The following is a 21,779-nucleotide window of genomic DNA, read 5'->3' as shown; positions in this document are numbered from 1 at the left end:
CAAATTACCAAGATAACCTTCAAATAATCCTCAAAATCTACCAATTTGGCCTGAGATTTAAAGAGAGAACAGCTGGAACGCTACAGTGAGAAGACTTCATGCATCTATCAAGGTAGGAGGACGGGGAAAAAGAAATAAAGAAACAAAAAGCATCCAAGGGGAAGGGGCCCCATGTGGAGCCGGCTAAGGCTGGGGACGGTGTCCCCAGGACAGGAAAGCTCCGTCCCGGAGAAGCAGGAGCTTCACCAATCTTCCCAGATGGAAAGGGGCTCACAGGAAGTTGGAGCAGGACCCAGGAGGGTGGGGATGCCCTCAGGCTCCCAGAGGCACTAACAGACACCTGCGCCCCGGGGACAGCACGCCACACCCCAGAGCCGAGCTGCCTAAAGGGCTGCAGTGCACTTGGCTAGACCGGGGAGTAGCTCGGAGGGGCTCCGGCTGCGGCTCCGCGTGAAGGGGGTTGCGTGGCAGGAGCAGGATTCCAACAGCACAGGCCTGGGAGCCCAGGGCGCCGGGGACACAGCCCAGTATCTGGCCTCCTTCGCTGACAGGTAGAAGCCGCGAGGGCCAAGGACAACAAGGAGGCTCCTGCCACAAGCTGAGCAGATGAGTGCCCCCGCCCCGGAGTCTCCAGGCCCCTGCAGACTGAGAGCTCCCGAGTTACTGCGGGAGCTGACTGCAGGGCTGGAGAGCTGGCTGCCACTACTCTGGTTGCTCCTCCTGGGGCCTCAAGGGGTAAACAACCCCCACTGAGCCTCACAGTGGCCTCACCTGATAAACAGTTTAAACATCTTTCACTGAGCCTTGCAGCAGGCAGGGGACTGAGCAGTTCCCCCAAGTGCTAACACCTGAAAATCAGCACAGCAGGCCCTTCCCCCAGGAGACCAGCTAGGGGGACAGGGGAAAAACAAATTATTCACCAAGCAGCACTGGAAAGTTCCAGGGGGGGTCGAGGGATTTACAGTACACAGAATCAGGGGGTACTCCCCCTTGTTTTTTTTGTTTTTTGATTTGTTTCTGACCCCCCACCCGTTTTTTTTTCTTTTTTTCTCTCTCTTTTATTTTATTCTCTTTCTCTTTCTTCTCTTCTCTTCTCTTCTCTTTTCTTTTCTTTTCTTTTGCAAGAGAAACACAAGCAAAAATGAACTATTGGGACTTGATCAAGATAAGAAGCTTTTGCACAGCAAAGGATACAGTCAACAAAAGTAAAAGACAACCTACAGAATGGGAGAAGGTATTTGCAAATGACGTCTCAGATAAAGGGCTAGTTTCCAAGATCTATAAAGAACTATTAAACCCAACAGCAAAGAAACAAACAATCCAATCAGGAAATGGGCAAAAGACATGAACAGAAATCTCACAGAAGAAGACATAGACATGGCCAACACGCACATGAGAAAATGCTCTGCATCACTTGCCATCATGGAAATACAAATCAAAACCACAATGAGATACCACCTCACACCAGTGAGAATGGGGAAATTAACGCAGCAGGAAGCCACAAATGTTGGAGAGGATGCGGAGAAAGGGGAACCCACCTGCACTGTTAGTGGGAATATGAACTGCAGATAGGGGATTCCAGGGTGCAGCCACTCTGGAAAACTGTGTGGAGGTTCCTCAGAGTTAAAAATATATCTGCCCTAGACCCAGCAATTGCACTGCTGGGGATTTACCCCAAAGATACAGATGCAATGAAACGCCGGGACACCTGCACCCTGATGTTTCTAGCAGCAATGTCCACAATAGCCAAACTGTGGATGGAGCCTCAGTGTCCATTGAAAGATGAATGGATAAAGAAGATGTGGTCTATGTATACAATGGAATGTTACTCAGCCATTAGAAACGACAAATACCCACCATTTGCTTCGACGTGGATGGAACTGGAGGGTATTATGCTGAGTGAGATTAGTCAATCAGAGAAGGACAAACATTATATGGTCTCATTCATTTGGGGAATATAAAAAATAGTGAAAGGGAATAAAGGGAAAAGGAGAAAAATAATTGGGAAATATCTGAAAGGGAGACAGAACATGAGAGACTCCTAACTCTGGGAAACGAACTAGGGGTGGTGGAAGGGGTAGTGGGCAGGGGGTAGGGGTGACTGAGTGACAGGCACTGAGGTGGGCTCTTGACGGGGTGAGCAGTGGGTGTTATTCTATATGTTGGCAAATTAAACACCAATAAAAAATAGATACATGAAAATAAAAAAGCCACAAAATGTAAAGTAGAATAAATAAATAAATAAATATTTTTTAAAAATTTAAGGAAATGAGACATATAACGTGACAGCATAGAGTCTCAGACAAACCTTATGCCTAATACAGTCTTTAATACATGATAGATATTACTTTTCAGTTAATCAAACATTATTAAATGGAGTATACCTTCAAAAGTGATTTCTTGTAAAAATAAAAATTATTCAAGAGGCTTGTACAGAACAACTAGATGTTAGCCACTGCTGCTTCTTAGGCTCCTGTTTTAAAAGCACTAATATCTGTACAGAAACACTTAAAGGAATAAAATGGTCTTTTCAATGCTTGTTTTCTCTCAATTTAGTACTGAAAAACCATTAAGACTCCCTAGACTAATAATAACTACACTATATATGATGTAATTTTCTGAATAATTTATAAAAATAAAGAGCTGAATATTTAGTTGAGAAAAATAAATATAAGAACATATCTTGTTTTCCCATTACTATCAAAAACTTAATTTTTTTTGCAGAAATAAGTTATAGATTTGGGGGACCTTTTTTCAAAATATCAAAGATAAAACTCACAACAAATGTGAGAAAATAAATAACTATAATGAAAACAATTGCAATATTTCACAATAATCATAATTCTAAATCGCAGAATGGTTTTTAGTACTAGACAACATAATACTTTAACACTCTGATACAGATTTGGAAACTAAAGTTGGTCTGTTATAGCTCCTACCGAAGGGGCTCAATTGAGGAAATTCTCTAAGTATGCTGAAGCTTGCGCCTCCAGGAGGGCTATGCACCAGGTTTTTGAGCAGTAATATTTGGGGAGATTTGCAGGATGCTTCAGACAAGTAGATTAAAAAGTTGCAGGACCTGAGTAATCCACAAAACACAACATATTCCCAAGTTTTGAAGATTACTATTAAAGTGTCATCCCTTTTTCTTTCTGTCCAGTGCTTTTTTCCATAAGTCATGTGAATTAATCACTTTAAAACCAGAATTACAAAAATTATACTAATTATTTGTCTGGAAAGGGATGGTTAAACGCCTATAAGGAAATCTGCTAAAATGATCTGTAGGAAAACCACAAAAATTTTGGAAACTAGCCCTTTATCTGATATGTCATTTGCAAATATCTTCTCCCATTCTGTAGGTTGTCTTTTAGTTTTGTTGACTGTATCCTTTGCTGTGCAAAAGCTTCTTATCTTGATGAAGTCCCAATAGTTCATTTTTGCTTTTGTTTCTTTTGCCTTTGTGGATGTATCTTGCAAGAAATTACTTTGGCCAAGTTCAAAAAGGGTGTTGCCTGTGTTCTCCTCTAGGATTTTGATGGAATCTTGTCTCACATTTAGATCTCTCATCCATTTTGAGTTTATCTTTGTGTATGGTGAAAGAGAGTGGTATGTTCTCATTCATTTGGGGAATATGAATAATAGTGAAAGGGAATATAAAGGAAGGGAGAAGAAATGTTGGGAAATATCAGGAAGGGAGACAGAACATAAAGACTCCTAACTCGGGGAAACGAACTAGGGGTGGTGGAGGGGGAGGAGGGCGGGTGTTGGAGGGGAATGGGTGACGGGCACTGAGGTGGACACTTGACGGGATGAGCACTGGGTGTTTTTTTGTATGTTGGTAAATTGAACACCAATAAAAATTAATTAAAAAAAAACCACAAAAATAACTCACAAAAATAAATATAACATTAGATATTTTTCCTGCCCTTCAATCCTAATTTTACAGTTTGAGTTACACTGTTTGAATGATTTGACCTGCATCCACTACTCATATATTTGGAAAGTAGTTAAAGAAGAAAACTATTGAATCTGAGAATCTGGGACTCTGCTCTCCTTGTGAGAATCAAGAATGCTTAGTGCTGGGGCACCTGGTGGCTTAGTCGGTTAAGCATCTGCCTCTGGCTCAAGTCATGATCTCAGGGTCCTGGGATAGAGCAAGGAACCATGGGCATCAGGCTCCCTGCTCAGGGGAGAGTCAGCTTCTCCCTCCTCCTTCTGCAGCTCCCCCTGCTTGTATTCTTTTGTTTGTGTGCATGCTCTCTCTCTTGCTCTCTCAAATAAGCCTAAAAAAAGAATGCTTAGAGCAGAGATTTTTTTATTCATAATTTTTTTTTATTGGTGTTCAATTTGCCAACATATAGAATAACACCCAGGGCTCATCCTTTCAAGTGCCCTCCTGAGTGTCTGTCACCCAGTCACCTTCACCCCCCGCCCACCTTCCCTTCCACCACCCCTAGTTCTTTTCCCTGAGTTAGGAGACCTGAAAGAGATTTTTAAGCTCACTAATGAATGTCTCTGCTTTGATTCCCTACCCTCTCTCACTTTAAAGCTGAGGGTTATTAATTTGGGCCAATTCCAATGCTGGGGACAGCACTGGGAGGTCTGAGCTCCCCTTCCACTTCCTTTTCCAGTACCTCACAGAATTCACAAATGGTTCTGTTCAAATCATTAATTAACATTCATGTAAAAAATAAGGACGCTTAAAATCTATAAAATCACCATTCATTTGTTCTAATTCCCACTTGCCAGAATAAAGCAATGACTGTCTGTGATTATATTTAAGGTGCTGATGATTCTCAAGATAAAGATAAAAGAGTAAACTACTGAAATTCATTCTAGGAGAGAGAAGAAAATATACATTATTTCCTTTAAATTTCTTAAGAACCCTACAAAGTAAATGCTATCCCCATTTTACAGAGGAGGCAAATGAAGCACCTAAGGTCATACTCTTTGAAAGAGATAGCTCCAGGGTTTGAAGCTAAGATTTGTCCTATCTGGGGCCCTTACACAGTATTCATCAGTAGAAATCAATATGAAAGAGTTTGGAACAATGGCTTCTAACCAAGTAGTATGTACGTAATAGTATGTCCTTGGGGGCATTTGGAAATGTGGGTCAGTATGATGGGGGCACTCTGGCAATTAGTGTCTGGGGCCTTGGGATGTTAAATATCCTGCAATGTGTTGTACAGTGTCTCAAAACAACATAAAAAAGCCACCATCGAACTCCAATAGCATCCCTCACCTTTTCTTTTTGAGAGGGGGAGAGAGAGAAGCTGGGGAGGGAAAAAAGTGAGAGGGAGAGAGAGAGAATCTTAAGCAGGGTCCATGCCCAGGATGGAGTCCAAGGTGGGGCTTGATCTCACAACCCTCAGGTCATGACCAGAGCCAAAATCAAGAGCTGGACACTTAACCAACTAGACCACCTAGGTACCCCCACAGCATCCCCTTTGAGGAGTACTGCTTTAGATAAAGAAAAGATGACTACACTATAATAGGCTATTAAATGAAGCTGGGGAGATTCGGAGCACCTCCAAGTGATATCCTCAAATAACCTCTACTCCGATATTACAGTGATTAGTTCTCTTGGATCTGGCATGGAAAGGACATGAACGCTCTGCCTGAAGTTATCTAGTATTTCCAAGTTTTCTCCAGCTATGAAAACATCTGAGAAGCTAACTGGGACCCAATACAAATTAAATGCACAACTGCTTCATGTGGTTTTACATTCACACTTGACTGAGAGTTGAAAGAGATGTGTTCTGTAAATTTCCGTGCACTCACAAACACATGTGTGAAAAATATTCCTTAAAGGAAATCCTACTTATCTCTGAAAGAAAACATAGTCACTGACGTCTATGCTGTAAATATGTAAACTGATTTGTTTTGCAGCTGAGCTATGGGAAAGACTGTGCTGGTTTGGCACTTGGGGGCACCTCCAATTGGAGGGACCCCAAACAAGTGTGTTGTGGACATCTGTAATTTTTCTATGAAAGTGTCTTAAATTTTGTGTTTCCACACTGATGATAATAATAATAATAATAATAATAAGAATAAGAATAAGAATAAGAAGAAGAAGAAGAAGGAGGAGGAGGAGGAGGAGGAGGAGGAGGAGGAGGAGGAGGAGAGAAAGAAGGTGAAAGAAGCATACTTTAAAATACTGGGATGACCACCTTGGAATCAAGCACTGTCCTGCAATTTTGGCAGTCAGGTATATATTTGTGTTCACAATCACACTGCAGTTTAATGGTCGCAGAACAAAGGGAAATCTTGAAAAGAGACCACCTTGATATGCAAATATGTTTTCAGACCAAGGAAAACCCAAAGTTGGTATGCTGTGCTATTGGAATAAAAGCTTCCTGACTGAGCAGACCCAGGGGAAGAAGTCAATCATCATTAAGGCAACTGTAGCAAAGGTGAGCTGACCTCAGCAGACCCTTTACTGGGCAGGCAGGGCCAGATTCACTCTAAAAAGGTGATTTAATAAATGCTGTCAACTTGTATCTGGCTGGGGTTGTACCATTTTAGTTCGTAATTAACTCACAAATTTATTTTGGTATTACAATTGGAAAAATGCTGTAATTATGGCAGCATTATACCAGCTCTTAAGAATTCCACGTTTAACTAACATTAAATAAAAGGAAGCCCGGCACTAGATGGTAGGTATCTGGAACTTCTTGCTGTGTCTACATCGCTTTCTTTTAGGAAATTCCCTCTCCCCCAAAGGCATTTCAGATTGTGGCTTATCCACCCCTTGGATAAACCTATTCTTCTGGACACAGTGATTGGTCCAGAGCTGGCACATGACCCAAGCAGGGCCAGAGTAATTTTGAGAGGACTGACACAAATAACAAGGTATTTCTCTAGTTTCAGAATATTAAGAGCCACCGAAAGTTGCACCAAAAAGGCTTCCAGCCTATAAAGAAAATGTACAGAATAAAGCCAACACAGCATAAGACCAAAAAATGGAAGGGTAGATGGACAGAAGGAAAGAAAGAAGGAAGAAGAGGTGAATGGATGGACTGAAGGAAGGACAAACAGATTAAACAGACATACAGACAAACAGAATCTTGACGGGTATTTGATCAGCTCAATTTCATAACCAAACCAATCTCCAGGCACTTAATCATGTAAGTCAATTTTATATGCATCCAAGTAGGGTTTATGTTACTTATGACCAAATGCTTTCTAATATGCTAGAGATGAATAAGACTGTCTTTAGCAGGGGAACACTACTTAAGTCTGAGAAACACCGGATTTCATGATCCTCTCTAACTCTAAAGTGCAAAAATTCTGTGTGTGTGTGTGTGTGTGTGTGTGTGTGTGTGTGTGTGTGTTTTAATTATTTCATCAGCTTAAGAGATCCGGATCTTTTCTTATACCTCGGTATATGTACAGAGAGCAGAAATAAGGATGGCTATTTTTTATAGTTATCACTAGAGATATGATACTAGAAGAGGATCTTTTCAGTCCCAAGTTTAGTTTTGATAAAATTATTCAGAAAAGGTAATTTCCAAAAGGTTGACTTTACAATTCAGAATCAGAGGAAAAGTCTCGAGGAAAACAGAAGCTACCAATGGCACATAACACATTAAATAGCATGTTCAGTACAAACTACAAACCAGAGAAATAAATAGATATCCTTAAGAGCTTCTTAAAAGGTTTTTAGAATACTTAGCAAAATGACTCTTAAGAACTCAAGTTCTTCACTAATTCAGCACAGTTTTGCAGTGTCAAAACTTAAGCCAAGTGAGTACTTGGCTTTACCTGCCTTAAACATTTGCTTGGCAGTAAGCGTAAATTTCTACCAGTTAGAGAAAATGAATAAAGCACTTACATCGTAAAAAAATATATATAGTTCAAGTTAAGTGGGAATACCAAGTCGGTAAATAAGATTACAGAGCTAAATATCAAATGAATGACTCCTATATTGGAAAGCCTTCCTTCATTTTTTATTCCTAGGTATGTAGCTCACAGGCGCTTTTTACTCAGAGCCTGATATAACAGATATCACCACGACCACATCAATCAGCTGTAAACACTGGTCAACTGAATCCGCATCTATCCAGCTAAACTAATTTCATAGGAAGTCCTGCAAAGTCAGTAACTAGACTGCATCCTAAATTCAGAAATTAGTCGTTTTGAACCCTCCACGATCAATCAACTCAGTGATTTGTTTAATTGCCCAGTGGTCCTTATGGAAGACTTTCCTCCTAGGAAGAGGCTGTCATCCTACAATCAGCTCTGAGAACAAAGAACACATCTAATTCGACATAACAGTTACAGGTTTAATAAAATATTAGGTTGAAAAATGTTTGGGGGATAAAGTAATAAACACCAAACAGTTCTGTGTAGCCTTTTCAACTACAGAAGAAATCTTTCTTGAGCATTCTTAAAATGCAGTAGGAAGTTCAAGCAAAGTCCTAAGTTATTTTGTGTTTCAAACCTTAGGAAACCTTCTCTGTATTCAGATAAGGATGAAGGTACAAATTCTACCTTTGAAACTTAAAAGCCAGTTTCGGATATTTTAAATATTTAGGTGGAATTACTAAAAAGAAAATTTTGTTGCACAACATATTCAAAATACTAAAAACTGCACATCTTGAGGTGAGTACTAAAGAGCAGCTTAAAGCTGGCTATATGAACGCTGTTTATAAACCATACAAAAAGAAAAGGTCATCACCGCATCAGAATTACCACCATAAAATTATTATAAATAAGACCGAAGTCAGACTGAGTCAATAACCATAGAGTTTTATTATCTTCAACACTAGTGACAACTTAATAACATATGCCTCACAAATCATTTATCTGATAATTGGAATTATATTCCTATATATTCACAGAAACAGTATCTTTTGAAAAAGTGGATGGCAATATTTATTTGATATCTATCATCTGATTTTATTTCATTTGAATTTTTTATAATACATTTATCTTTTATTGGTGTTAAATTTATTTCATCTGATTTTAATAGAACTATTTTGCAAATAAGAATATTACAGCTTTTAGAGATGAGAAAAATTATGACAGAAACAAAGAAAGAGAGAAGAAAAGAAAAGAAGTGAAAAAAATCCTAGACACAGGACCAGGAATGTGAACTAATTCAGCACAGTTTTGCAGTGTCAAATAAAAAGTCTATCGCTGAAAGCTACACGGAAGTGTAAGACTTCTGTTTCTGGACTTTGATCCAAGCGGTCATAAAAACTTGTCCTCACTTAGTAATTCCTATTTCCATTAAATGCCAAATATTCTGAATATTCTCTTTGCCTAGTACAAAACAAAGCAATAAAAAGTCAACCATGCTACTCCTACAATACTAAATGATGTAAAACATCACCCTCCTTGGCAGAGAAGTTTAGTAAATAATGAAAGGTAACATTATTTTAGTATGATGGCAAGAAGAAGAGCTGTTAAAGTGGCACTGGCACCAGAAGCCTTCATTTGCAAATGCATGAAGATTAGAGCCCTTAGTTCACAGGGTATGTACACAGGCAGGTAGAACAGTGAGGGTGGGATTTTCCATACGTTGTAGTTTGCAAGTCTCAAAATAATTTTTCTGCCTATAGACTATGTTATGAATTCTTCAATTGACACTCAAATTCACATAAAGAGGCTGCGATTCCTTTTTTTTTTCTTTGAGGCTGCGATTCCTAAAAAGCATCTATGCCCCAAGCTTGTAGCTTTCTTTAAACTAGGTGCTTAGCTCTGTGTTTGAAGATAAGTTATAACAAACAATGTAATATAGCAGCAGAACTCCTTTCAAGGTCAACCAATTTTCACAGGTATTTTTTAAATTTTATTTATTTACTCATGATATATATATGTGCAGAGACACAGGCAGAGGGAGAAGCAGGCTCCATGCAGGGAGCCCAATGTGGGACTTGATCCTTTGTCTTCAGGACCACAACCTGGGCCAAAGCCGGTGCTAAACCGCTGAGCCTCCAGGGCTGCCCACCTGTACTCTTATCTAATTAATACTTTCCTTACGTAAATTTAAGGCTTTTATCTAAAATTTTATTGATGATGGAACTCTGTAACTAGTGCAAATCAGAAACCAGAACTAATTGCCTTAAGTAAGTTGTAGAAGATTTCTACACTGCAAACAAAGTCTGGGTTTATATTCTTCCCTGCCCTTAAGTGAAATAAGGAGACAGAGAGAGAGAAGAAGAGAGTAGCAATTACTGCGGGAGCAATACATACAAACTGGCACCAGTTTGAGACTTTATCCTTGATGTAATAAAGTTAATTACAAAGAAGTTTTAAAGGGAATAATTTTTTTATGGTCTGATGCTGTTGTTACTTAAGACCACTTTGTTTAGTCCCCATAATCATCTTGTTTATAGCCATGGCCTACTTTGGGAACATTTCTTGTCACATGGTCCCCAAACAGAACACACAGCACACCTAAATTCGTAATTGTTTGATTTTTCACAAGTTACTTAATTCCTTTAAGCCTTGGTTCCTCATTGTGAAAAAGGGCTAATATATTTACATTTCAAGATCACTCTGAGAATTAAATGAGGTAATGTCCACAATGTGTCTAGTCCTGTGCCTGGAGTTTATTAAAATACATGAATACCTTGGGGCAGCCAGGTGGGCTAAGTGTCAATTGGTTAAGTGTCCTACTCTTGATTTTGGCTCAGGTCATAATCTCAGGGTCATGAGATGGAGCCCCATATTGGCTCCATGCTGAGCGTGGATTTTCTTTCTCCCTCTCTCTGCCCCCCCCACCCCATCCCCACGCATAAGCTTTCTCTCTCTCTCTAAAACAACAAAAACAAAACAAAACTATGTGCCAAGCACACCTCTTTGGGGCTCAGGCTCTAGAAGAACACGTGACAGAAAATGGCTCTGCTTTCATGGAACTTACAGTCTGTTGAGATACAAATTAACCATAAACTCAACAAAAGAGCAAGTCACTCCAGGCAATATCGATAAAATCTCTATAGTAAATAAAGTGAAGCACCATGAAAGAAAGTGACTGGTGTTTACAGAATGCTAATTTTCCTCCTGATTTTCAACTGTATGTGATTAGTGTTCCATATATGGAGAAAGAGATACCGGCTATTGAGAATATGCTTGTCCAATGAGATAAGCAAATGGCAAAAGATAGAGAATGAGTAAGAACTGCAGTTTAAAACATAAATACGTGGCCCAAATTTTAAATGTCTGTACTGCTCTAAGATGTGCCTTCTTAAATGATGTTCTTTTTTTTTTATTAAATTACTTTCTATAGAACACATGATCCTCTCAGAAACAGAGAACATTTCATTGTTCATTGTCATTGGAAAGAAAATACAGTTGGGGCTTTATCACTTTTGTTGTGGTTGTGCTTAAAGAAAAAAAAAACAACATAACCAACTTCAGAACTTACTGTAATATGTGTGATGAGTTTGATTTTAGTAAAACTAAGAACATTTTGTCACATTATTCGGGCCCCTAACTACACTGAAGTCCACAAATTCTGAGTTTGGCTGGGCTCGGAAGTCAGCGTGCTGATGAGGACAGAATGGGAAAAATTAGGATTTGTTTCTAAAACAAAGGATGGATTTATATAGAGAGAACCAGTTCTGAGATTTCTGAGACCTATTATCTGACCCATGAATGATAAATGAACTCATTTGAGGCACTGCAGATTAACTTTAGAGGGCCAGGAAAAAAGTTTCCTGTTTTCCAATCCATTTATCTCTTTGCCACTCTAGTCATTTGCAGTGACTTTGAATCCTGTTGCTCTTACTGGACTCTGTTTAACATCCTTCCAATGTCTAAATGGCTTAATTACTGGAATTAAGATTTTGAAGAATCCATTAAGAGTATCTTCTGGAGATAGGATACCCAATTAGGAAGCACTGAGAAGGCAGCTACTCTGCTGCCAGCATCCTTCATCTCAGTCCTAATGGAATTCTGCTTTTCCCTCTCAAATAAGAGTAAGTCTTTTGATCTCTGTGAAAGAAGCAAAGATCAAGCTGATCCTCTGAATGAATATCCTCCTTCCTCTACTTCTTCAAAGATGTAGTTAAGTGTGAGTTGTACTTATTTTTTAAAAATGTTTTCCAATGCAATTACCAGACACAAAAGAAAATTACTTCATTATCATAACACAAAACACCATTTCTTTTTTCTTCTAGTTTTTTTATGTTACATTTTAAATCAATGAGAGTCTTGTAAATTTAATTTTTTCTCTGACAGTTCACAGTAAGAGACTTTCATGGTAATGCCACAAATAGTTGCTTTTTTTTTTTCTTGTGTAAGAACTGTTACCTCTAACACAAGTCGTTCGGGGCTGTTGGTTCATAATTTACTTTGGAAACATAATGATTTTTATTTCCCAGAACAGCAATTGAGAATGTTTAACAGACGAGATGATATAGTGGATAAAGCTGTGATCTACTTCTGACCCAGTATTTGCTATTTGTTTTCCGCAAGTGAAATCTGAATTCTGAGCCCCCAGTTTCATATCTGTCGAACAATATTTGTCCATGGTGCTATTTGGAGGAAGAATCAAATGTGGAAATACATATGTGCTGTTTTTAAACTGCCAAGGCTGCTACGATTAAGTTTTATTATTACCACGGTGCTAGAAGAAAAACGTGAAAGGGCTCATGAAGCATAGCAATAGTTAATCTCACGTTTTAGTGCTTACTTTATGCAGCTACTTGCATTCATTTGAATGCTTTCAAATGTCATTTTGAGAGTTTGAAATGCCCCTGATGCTGTATCAGTTCTGCTCTAAAAAAAATCCAGGAGATGACTGCTGAGATTCCAAATACAGAATGAAAGAGCAGCTCAGATCCACCCTTACCTAGCGACTCTCCATCAGTCTTGACATATGTATCAGGGTACAGGTTTAAAGACTTCAAGAAAATTTACTTCGAGCAATAATGACACAAATGATACACCATCCATGATGTGAATTCAGTGGCAAATGTGTATTAACATTTTGAGATCAGCCTGCCTCATAGACATTTGCTTTTTTCACTCATTGTCTCTTCCACCAAACCTACCATGCAGGAAAACCTCTGATACACAAAGCTGTTGGGAATTTGGTCTTTGTGGCTGTGTCATCTAGAGAGCTCTTTGAACTCCTGATTAGTTCAGAGGTTTTAGGTCTGTAGCAGATTGGAGACCCTTACAAAGCTGAAATCATATTGCATTTTATTTGGTGGAGTAAGGTGAAATGAAGTAGAGCTGAGTGAGGAAAAGAGGTAGAAAACAGAGCCTAATAGACAATGACACACCGTGATGGTTAATTTTATGTGTTATTGTGGTTATGCTATGGTGCCCAATAGTTTGGTCAAGAACTAGTGTAGACGTTACTGTGAATATATTAGATGTGAATAAGATTTAAATTAGTAGGCTTTGAGTAAAGCAGATTACATTCCGTAGTGTGTGTGTGTGGGTGGGGGGCATCATCCAAACAGTTGAAGGCCTTAAGAGCAAAGACCAGTTTCCAATAGAAGAAGGAATTCAGCCTCAAGACTGTGCCATAGAAACCTTGCCTGAATGTCTCATTTGCCTGTGCAATTTGGGCTCAAGACTATAACATCAGTTCTTACCTGAATTTCTAGCCTGCAAGCTTGCCCTATAGATTTGAGACTTGCCAGACTCCACAATTGTGTGAGCCCATTTCCTCTTTTGAAATAAAGATTTTATTGAATGATTGATTGATTGATTGATTGAGAGCATGCAGGAGAAGGGGCAGAGGGGGAAGATAAAAAGTTTCTAGATAAAAATTGTGGTTGTTTTTCCCTCCAAATTCTAATCTTCTCTTAAGGATAATACTTTCTTCTTAAATTATAGCCATTTACAGATTTTCTTAACACCCATTAATGTGCTTTGGAAAGAAATCTAAAAGTTGCTGTCTGCAAAGAACCATTAATGCTATAAAATTTGTGTTCATTCTGGGAGGCCTGAGGCACCATTTTTTAAAGAAAATGTTAGAAGGGAACTAACATTTAGGAGATTGGCACAGAGATGTTTGAAAGATTAAGAGGAGTGATGACTATGGATGTAGGCTGCATGTTTGCACACAAACCAATCAAGAATAAGCTGACCCAATTATCTAGACATAACTGTGCCAGTCTCTTTGGGAGCAGAAGCCTGTGTTCTCCTAAGAGAGACAAAGCTAAAACATACTACACATTTATACCAATATTTTTGGGTTCACAAAACTTTTTGCTCAGATCCAAAAATGAAGTAATAAAGCAAAAAGTATAAAAAAAGAGTTGAGCTGCTTGTTCAAGGCTGTGGAGTGACCAGAGCAAGGCTCCACTGGTTTGCTTAAATTTCCCACTGCTCTAGCCCTGCTCTTGTATGTGCCATGTAGAACCACCTGAGAACCATTCAGCAGTCACATTTTCTATTTCCTCATATTCTAGGACCCGTGGATTACATATGTGTTATCCATAAAAAGCATTTGATGGGTAAACAGAGAATTGCTGAAAAAGATATAGATATATACACAGACAAGAGAGTAAAATTGAAATTTCAATTTCAGAAAATGTAAAATTACAAAATGAAACGTGCCTTAAAGACTACATGTCACAAAAATCACAGGAAAATGATTATAAGGCTACAGAAATTCACAAGAGAAAATGCCAACATGACTGAACAAATCAAGACAGACTTTGTTGGGAAGCTGACTCTATAGGTCGGACATGGATGGGAAGAGGACAAGAAGGGAACTGTCTAGGGATAGCAAGAGCATGAGTACAAGTGCTAGAGCAGAGATGACAAACTGAGAAATTCGGAAACTTGAGAATTTTCCACATCTTTGAGTCCTGACTTCTTTTTGCTTAATACCTTCTTCAACTCATTTCTCTCTTCTTGCATTTTAGTATAAGCAGTCAGGAAGAAACAAGCTCCTTTAAAACTTTCCTGAGCAATCTACTCAGATAAATCTCTGATTTTATTGCTTCCAAGTTCAAACTTCCACAAAATACTAGAACACTCGTTAAGCCAAGTTTCTGCCATTTCATGACAAGGTTCTCCTTGTTTATGGTTTCCAATAACACGTTCCTTATTTCCATCTGAGATCTCACAGAAAGATCTTCAACATCCATGTTTCGAACAATCTGTTTCTGATTAGTTATGTATTCTCTAAAAGATACAGTCTATCTCTGAAGCTCTTGCTTTTATTTCTGAACTCTTACCAGAATCGCCTTCAACATCTATTATTTCTACCAATAGTTCCTTCACAGCAATGGGGCTTTTCCCAGTGTGGCCCTCCAAACTTCTACAGCCTTCCCCCTTACCCAGTTCTAAAGCTGCTTTAGCATTTTTAGGTATTTGTCACAGTAAGACCTACTTCTTGGTACCAAAATCAGAGGGGAAAATGAATGAAATGAACTTTTTAAAGATTTTCATTTAATTAAGAGAGAGCACATGAGCAAGAGAGAGCAGGGAAGGAGAGAAGAAGAGAAGGTATCTCAAGCAGACTCCCCGCCCAGTGAGGAGCCCCATGTGGGGGCTCCATCTCATGACCTGAGCCAAAATCAAGAATTGTATACTCAACCGACTGAGCTACTCACATGCCCCTGAAATGATCTTTACTGAAAAAATATAAAATTGTATGAATAGGAAAAAGATCTGATTAGTAATCCCAGAAAACATATAGGTGTGGAGAAAAGAAAAAATAGGAAAGTAAAAGAATAAACTCTAGAATGACCAAGGTTAAGGAATTAATAAACTGGAAAAAAGAACTGAGAATTTTACCCAGGATGCAGTACAAAGAGAAAAAGTGAAAAGGTTGTTCGTATCGAGTGTTCTTTGAGAATCATTGTTTCAGAAAATTTTAATGGATTCTTGTAAAAGATAATAGAGGAATATTGGAACAAATTGGTCAAAGACATAATAGCTGAGAAATTCTAATATAAATAAAAATTGACACAGAGGATACAAAAATATGATTTATGAATCTAACAAAACTTAGGAAAGAAGAAAAAAGGAACCAGGAGGAATCTTCAATGAAAAAGAAACACAAAATACGGTTTGTCAGTATAACTCGAAATATACTATAATGACAATAAATGTAATAGATTAAATCGCTTTAATAAACATCAGAAATTATCAGTGTGGGGATCCCTGGGTGGCGAAGTGGCTTGGCGCCTGCCTTTGGCCCAGGGCACGGTCCTGGAGACCTGGGATCGAATCCCACATCGGGTTCCCGGGGCTTCTCTCTCTGCCTGTGTCTCTGCCTCTCTCTCTCTCTCTGTGACTATCATAAATAAAAAAAAATAAATTATCAGTGTGGATATAAAAACATCAGTTATATGCTGCTTACAGGGGACACTGCTACACACACAACCTAAAACAGAAAATATAAAAAGGGAAAAAAAGAAATAGACTAAGCATATATGAACCAAAAAAAAAAAAAAAACGCTAGTGCAACAATATCTGTCAAAGTCGAATATGAAGTTGAAGCATTAATGTGAATAAACCAAATAAGCTATAATATATAATTCATGAAAAGGCTACAGAAATTATAAATTTGTATGTGCCTAATAATATAGACTTAAACCATAAAACACCAAAAGCCAGCAACTACGAAAACTCAGAATTACAAAATAAAAGTGAAAAGCTCAGAGAAGCATAGTGGCAAAATTTAACACCTCTCTCAGAAACTGCACATTCGGAGAATATATAGAGAATTTGAGTAACACGTATGACATAATTGTGAGTTTACATATCCCTGCACTCAAAAGAGGATACAACAGAGAATAGACATTCTCCTAAAGCATGCATGCAACATTGTAAATATTTATAAAATCAACTGTACACTCTCAGTCACAAAGAGTCATAGTTATTCAAACCATATTATCTGATTACAGTGCAGTTTAATTAGAAATGAACTATTACAACTAGTAATTAAAATCCTACAGGTTAGAAAATCTGAAAAAAAAACCCAAATGCTTAAATAATGACTAGGTTAAAAAAGACTTCACAAGGAAAATCATAAACTGTAATGGTTTTATCAACAAACTAAAATATGAAAAATAAATTTGTGAGGTATAGCTAAAGCAATACTTAGAAGTTCTGAATAGTCTTAAATATATTTACTACAATCAGCTAGCATTTAATCCAAGAAGCTAGATGAAGAAATCAAAAGAGTAAGAAAGTTGAAGCAACAGAATTATAAAAACAAAACACAAATTAATAAGCCTAGGAAAAACATTTATGGAGATGATTTAAAAAATCAATTTCTTGGGATCCCTGGGTGGTGCAGCGGTTTGGCGCCTGCCTTTGGCCCAGGGCGCGATCCTGGAGACCCGGGATCGAATCCCACATCAGGCTCCCGGCGCATGGAGCCTGCTTCTCCCTCTGCCTGTGTCTCTGCCTCTCTCTCTTTCTCTCTGTATGACTATCATAAATAAATAAAATTAAAAATTAAAAAAAAAAACTTCAAAATGTGATTATATTAAAAAAAAATCAATTTCTTTGAAAGCTAATAAACTAGGTAAGCCTCTAGAAAGTTTGACTAGATGTGCCCACACATACATGTATCATCATATAATGGAATACTACTGTTCAGCCACTTGGACTGAGTGAACCAGATCATCAATACAGAGGAATCACAGATAAAATTGCTGAATGCTACGAATTTCTGTAGTTTAGGGACCTCTGGGTGACTCAGCGATTGAGCATCTGCCTGCCTTTGGCTCAGGGTGTGATCCTGGTCTGGGGATCGAGTCCCGCATCTGGCTGCCTGTGAGGAGCCTGCTTCTCCCTCTGTCTGTGTCTCTGCCTCTCTATCGGTCTCTTATGAATAAATACAAAATCCTAAAATTTCTGTCGTTTATTTACTTATTCATTGAACAGTGTTTTGTATGTTTACATATACAATTCAATGTGTGCGTTTGTGTGTGCATGGGTATGTGGTAGATATTTATATGATCAAGTTACCTACAACATGTTCTTCATTAGTATGAAGCACATGGTGAAGTGTAAGCATTTTGAAATCTTCCAAGAATTTAAATTGATGTATGTGTGCTTGGAGTTTCTTTCTTTCCCCTTTCTCCTAATCCTGGTCTTTCCTTGCCCAGAGATAATTATTATCCTGAGGATGATGTTGTTTTGTTATGTTTTTTTTTTCCCCCAACTAGTTTTACACTTTTACATTTTGGAAAACCTCCCATTCTTATAAAGCAGTTTCTCTTTATCCACTTTAAGAAATTACAATTTTCCTTTGGCAATTTGGTTTTTCTACTTGTTTCTTTTATTTGACAAAGGAATGACTTCATTCTTTAAAAGAGCAAGCCAACTAAATTAATACTGACATTGAGGCCCAAGACTACGAAGAAACCAATTTGTTCGTAGCACCAGTTATGCTATGGGTAAGTAAAACAAAACAAAACTGGAAAAGACTCACCATCCACTATAAATCTTCAGAGTATTTATTGGCCCATTCGACTAGCATAGAAAGAATTACAGAAAAATATAAAAGGCATTGTTCAGTGCTCTCTGAAAAAAAAGCTGGTTTCTTGTACTGATATATATTCCATTCACCAAATTCTTACATGTTCCTCGTATGAATAAAAACTGAGTCTTATTAGAGAGAGAGAAAGAGAGAGAGAGAGAGAGAGATTCATCATGGTAATTGATCCACCAATTATGAGAATTAGCTTTCTTATACTGGTAGCCTGTGAGTAACTTTCTTTCTGGAATAAAGTCAGATAGTCATTCTAAGTACCTTTGTTTTACTTTTAGACATGTTAAACCTTAACTGTATCACTAAGTGCATATTAACTAATGATTACACACACCTTACTCCCAGGTATGGTAAAGGCCAATGGGGAACACCTAATTGCCTGTCATTCATTCTAGATTATGCAATTATCCTTTTACAGTTTATCAGTATTCTCAGGATCTTCTCTTCAAAATTAAGAAATGAATTGCTCAGTCCAAGTTAACTCTGTCCCCAGAATTTAGTTTCTGCTTTAGGATTCTGCATGATTTTATATTGGCTGATTTTTTGAAGATGCCTCTGTGACTGTCATTTAACATATTCTGTTAGGATTCATGGATTCATATTTGGCACAGGATGTGTCTTTAGTCTTAGGTAAGATGTTTTCAGTTGTTAGATTAGGTAGACTCAGTTGAAAGAGACTGGAGACTACTGTGAGTTCAGAAGGCAATGGGAAAATGTGAAGATGATTCATGCACAGAGTCCATTTTGACTGATCTGAACAGGCCTACGTGGGTCTCTGGAAAAAAGTGGAATGGACAAAAAGTTGTCCTGCTGTATTGGCCTCATGACTCTGCAATAGATAAATCAAATGACACTACCAAAGCTTCTCAGCCACAGCCAGGGGCTGTCTATAGATTTCCCCAGTTGGGGTAAGTTTGCATGAGAACACTTGGCCTCTCCAAGGTCCCCCTCCTCAGGAAGGCAATAAAAGACCAAACTGAGACCTACCAGAATTGGGAAGGGCAAGTTGTCATTACTACAGATATCCACGAGAGGGAACTCCAAAGCGCTGTCTGGGATCTGCAGAAGGCTCAGGTGTGCACTTGTTGTTGCAGCAAGTAGCACCGCAGCACCAAGAGGCTAACCTTCTGAAAAGACTTCTTTTAATGGTCTTCTGGCCTGAATGTAAGGAAGAAGGGAGGTTAGTGTATTTTCATTCACTTAGCCTTATTTTCACCATTGTCATTCTAGAGCGTGTTCATTGTAGTGGCTAGAGGAGGGACACGGAGTCATTTGTTGGGTACAACTCTCCACGTTGTGCTGTTGGCTAATACCATCGTTATGGTGTTGAAGAGTTCTTCCTCATATCCTTCAGACTGATGGTTAAACCTAGAGACTCGATCAGATTGAAGGTCAGTATTTCCTGTGCCATCAGTTACTGTCTTTGCAATGCAACAGGAGACACTGAACCTGGAGATGTTTGTTTTCTACTGGAGTGATCAGTGGGTTCAGGTGTCAGATCTGATGTTAAAGGCTAGAAGGATTTGGTACGCAAGTCAAACTGAGTGTGGTGATCCTCTGCTTTCACAGCCAGTCTCCCCTCAGCCTCAAATTTCCTCTTTGGCTTTCTGACTGCTCAAGTTCTACCATCCAAAGGATCTGCCTCTTTGGAAACAACTTGCTGACCCTACTTCTCTGTTCCTCTGCTCTGGGCCACCTTCAAGGACGACTTTCTGCAGTCAGGGTCCTTGGGAAGTAGTCATTCCATGCTGGCTATGTGGTGGCTGTGTTCCCTTGTGATACCACTCCAACCCACCCAGAAATGATGTTTTCAGTTAAATAGGTTTAACATTTACTGAAAAGAGCCTAAACCAGAATGAAGTGTGGAAACACTTCCTCACACACACACTCAAACATACATGTATATATACACCTACACACAAGCACAAGGCTTGAAGGAAAACATAGAAAATGCAAAACAATAAGAGGTTAGGAATGCATTTATAGACCACCAGTTTCCAGAGATGATTTTTAACTACTCAACATTCCCTATTGAAGGAAGAACTTTCCAAAGAAAAGGAGATCAGCAGTGAAAAGCTGAGTTCAAATTTCTACTGCTCAGCAGTGAATGTTTCCCTTTGAAGATACCTTAACATTGCTTAAATAACCGATTGCTTTAAGAGTCAACAGATGAGCCAAGCTGTCGAAGGATAAAAAGATGAGGAACATTTCGCCAAATAACCTTAAACACCTGGCAACTTGGCTTTTCTGGGATGTAGTACGTGCATCAGCACCTCCACTCATGTAGGGCCAGCACTGCACTAGAAGCATCCATGTTCTGCCACGTAGGAAGCTCAGCATTTTAAAGCTTTGGTTTGCTCAACTTTAACGTAAATGATGCTGTCTACACCAAGTTAAACTAAATGTATAAGATACTATTCGGCACAAGGCAATAAATGTTCCCAGGATCATTAATGAATGGGGTCGCTTCAAAAGGGTCGAATAATGTGAAATATATGTGGAAGAAAACTGGGGCATTTGACTTCCAAAAGGAAAGTAAGAATTTCCTAGACCTATTTCACAAGGGAACCGTTCCTGGGAAAGGGAAAACAATGCATGGATCATATATTCTATATGCACTGATAGCAATCTCCGTCTACACGCTGGCATAACTCAGAAATGTAGAGTTCTATAGTTCTAAATAGCTCACTTGATGCCTAGTTTGATTCTCTGTTCTGAGACTGGTAGTGATTTAGGTTTTCTTAATTGCCCCATGAGTGTGTCTATGTTCTGGAGTCTTCTGGTGCAGGACAAGTTGTAAAATGGTGAAGTGCCACTTATCTAATTGCTCTGTGTCATTGATGTATATAAATAGCTGCTGAGGTGTCCAAACTGCTCTCTGGTCCTGGGAAATTGGCCTGTACTCTTATTGCTGAGGCATGTCTTTCACACCCAGTGGCTTTTTATTTCTTCCATACTATTCTGGGACTGATGGAGATACATGTTCCATGTTGAGGTATAAGAAACTTGCATGGACATAGAGGGCCCCATAGTTCTTAGACATGTCAGCTCACTATTCTGTGAGGATTTTCTGCTTCCATTTGGTTTCCATGCAGGAAATGGTGCAGATATCCTATGTACCTACCAAAGGTTTTGGGCTTTTTTCCCGTGAGATTGCCACCCAAATCTTCTACTCTATGCCATGAATCATTTCTGTTTCCTAGAAAGCCAACACTGTAAAACTCATAAGCAACATGGAGATCCCTTTTCCTCATATTCTCCTCTTGCTTCTATGCCCGGAGGAGGTGATTTAATTGTCTCTAAAGGCAGCTTAAGGTAGGAAGAAGGTTGAGGGAAGGAATATCTCAGGTAA

At 38.7% G+C, this 21,779-nt stretch overlaps 1 protein-coding gene across 1 annotated transcript in view; it reads right to left on the bottom strand.

The window, feature by feature from the left end:
- The window catches only part of LOC140598506 (rho GTPase-activating protein 20-like), a 65,056-nt gene that overhangs the window by 27,556 nt on the left and 15,721 nt on the right, over window positions 1-21,779 (bottom strand). Inside the window, exon 8 of the mRNA XM_072755335.1 lies at window positions 19,415-19,585. Coding sequence (XP_072611436.1) covers window positions 19,443-19,585 — 143 coding nt within the window. The 3' untranslated portion in view covers window positions 19,415-19,442. The remainder of the gene's footprint in view (window positions 1-19,414; window positions 19,586-21,779) is intronic.

Source organism: Vulpes vulpes, chromosome 4, assembly GCF_048418805.1.
Source record: "Vulpes vulpes isolate BD-2025 chromosome 4, VulVul3, whole genome shotgun sequence".
Taxonomy (NCBI): domain Eukaryota; kingdom Metazoa; phylum Chordata; class Mammalia; order Carnivora; family Canidae; genus Vulpes; species Vulpes vulpes.
The sequence above is the reverse complement of the archived record's forward strand: the minus strand, read 5'-3'. Positions and strand labels throughout refer to the sequence as shown.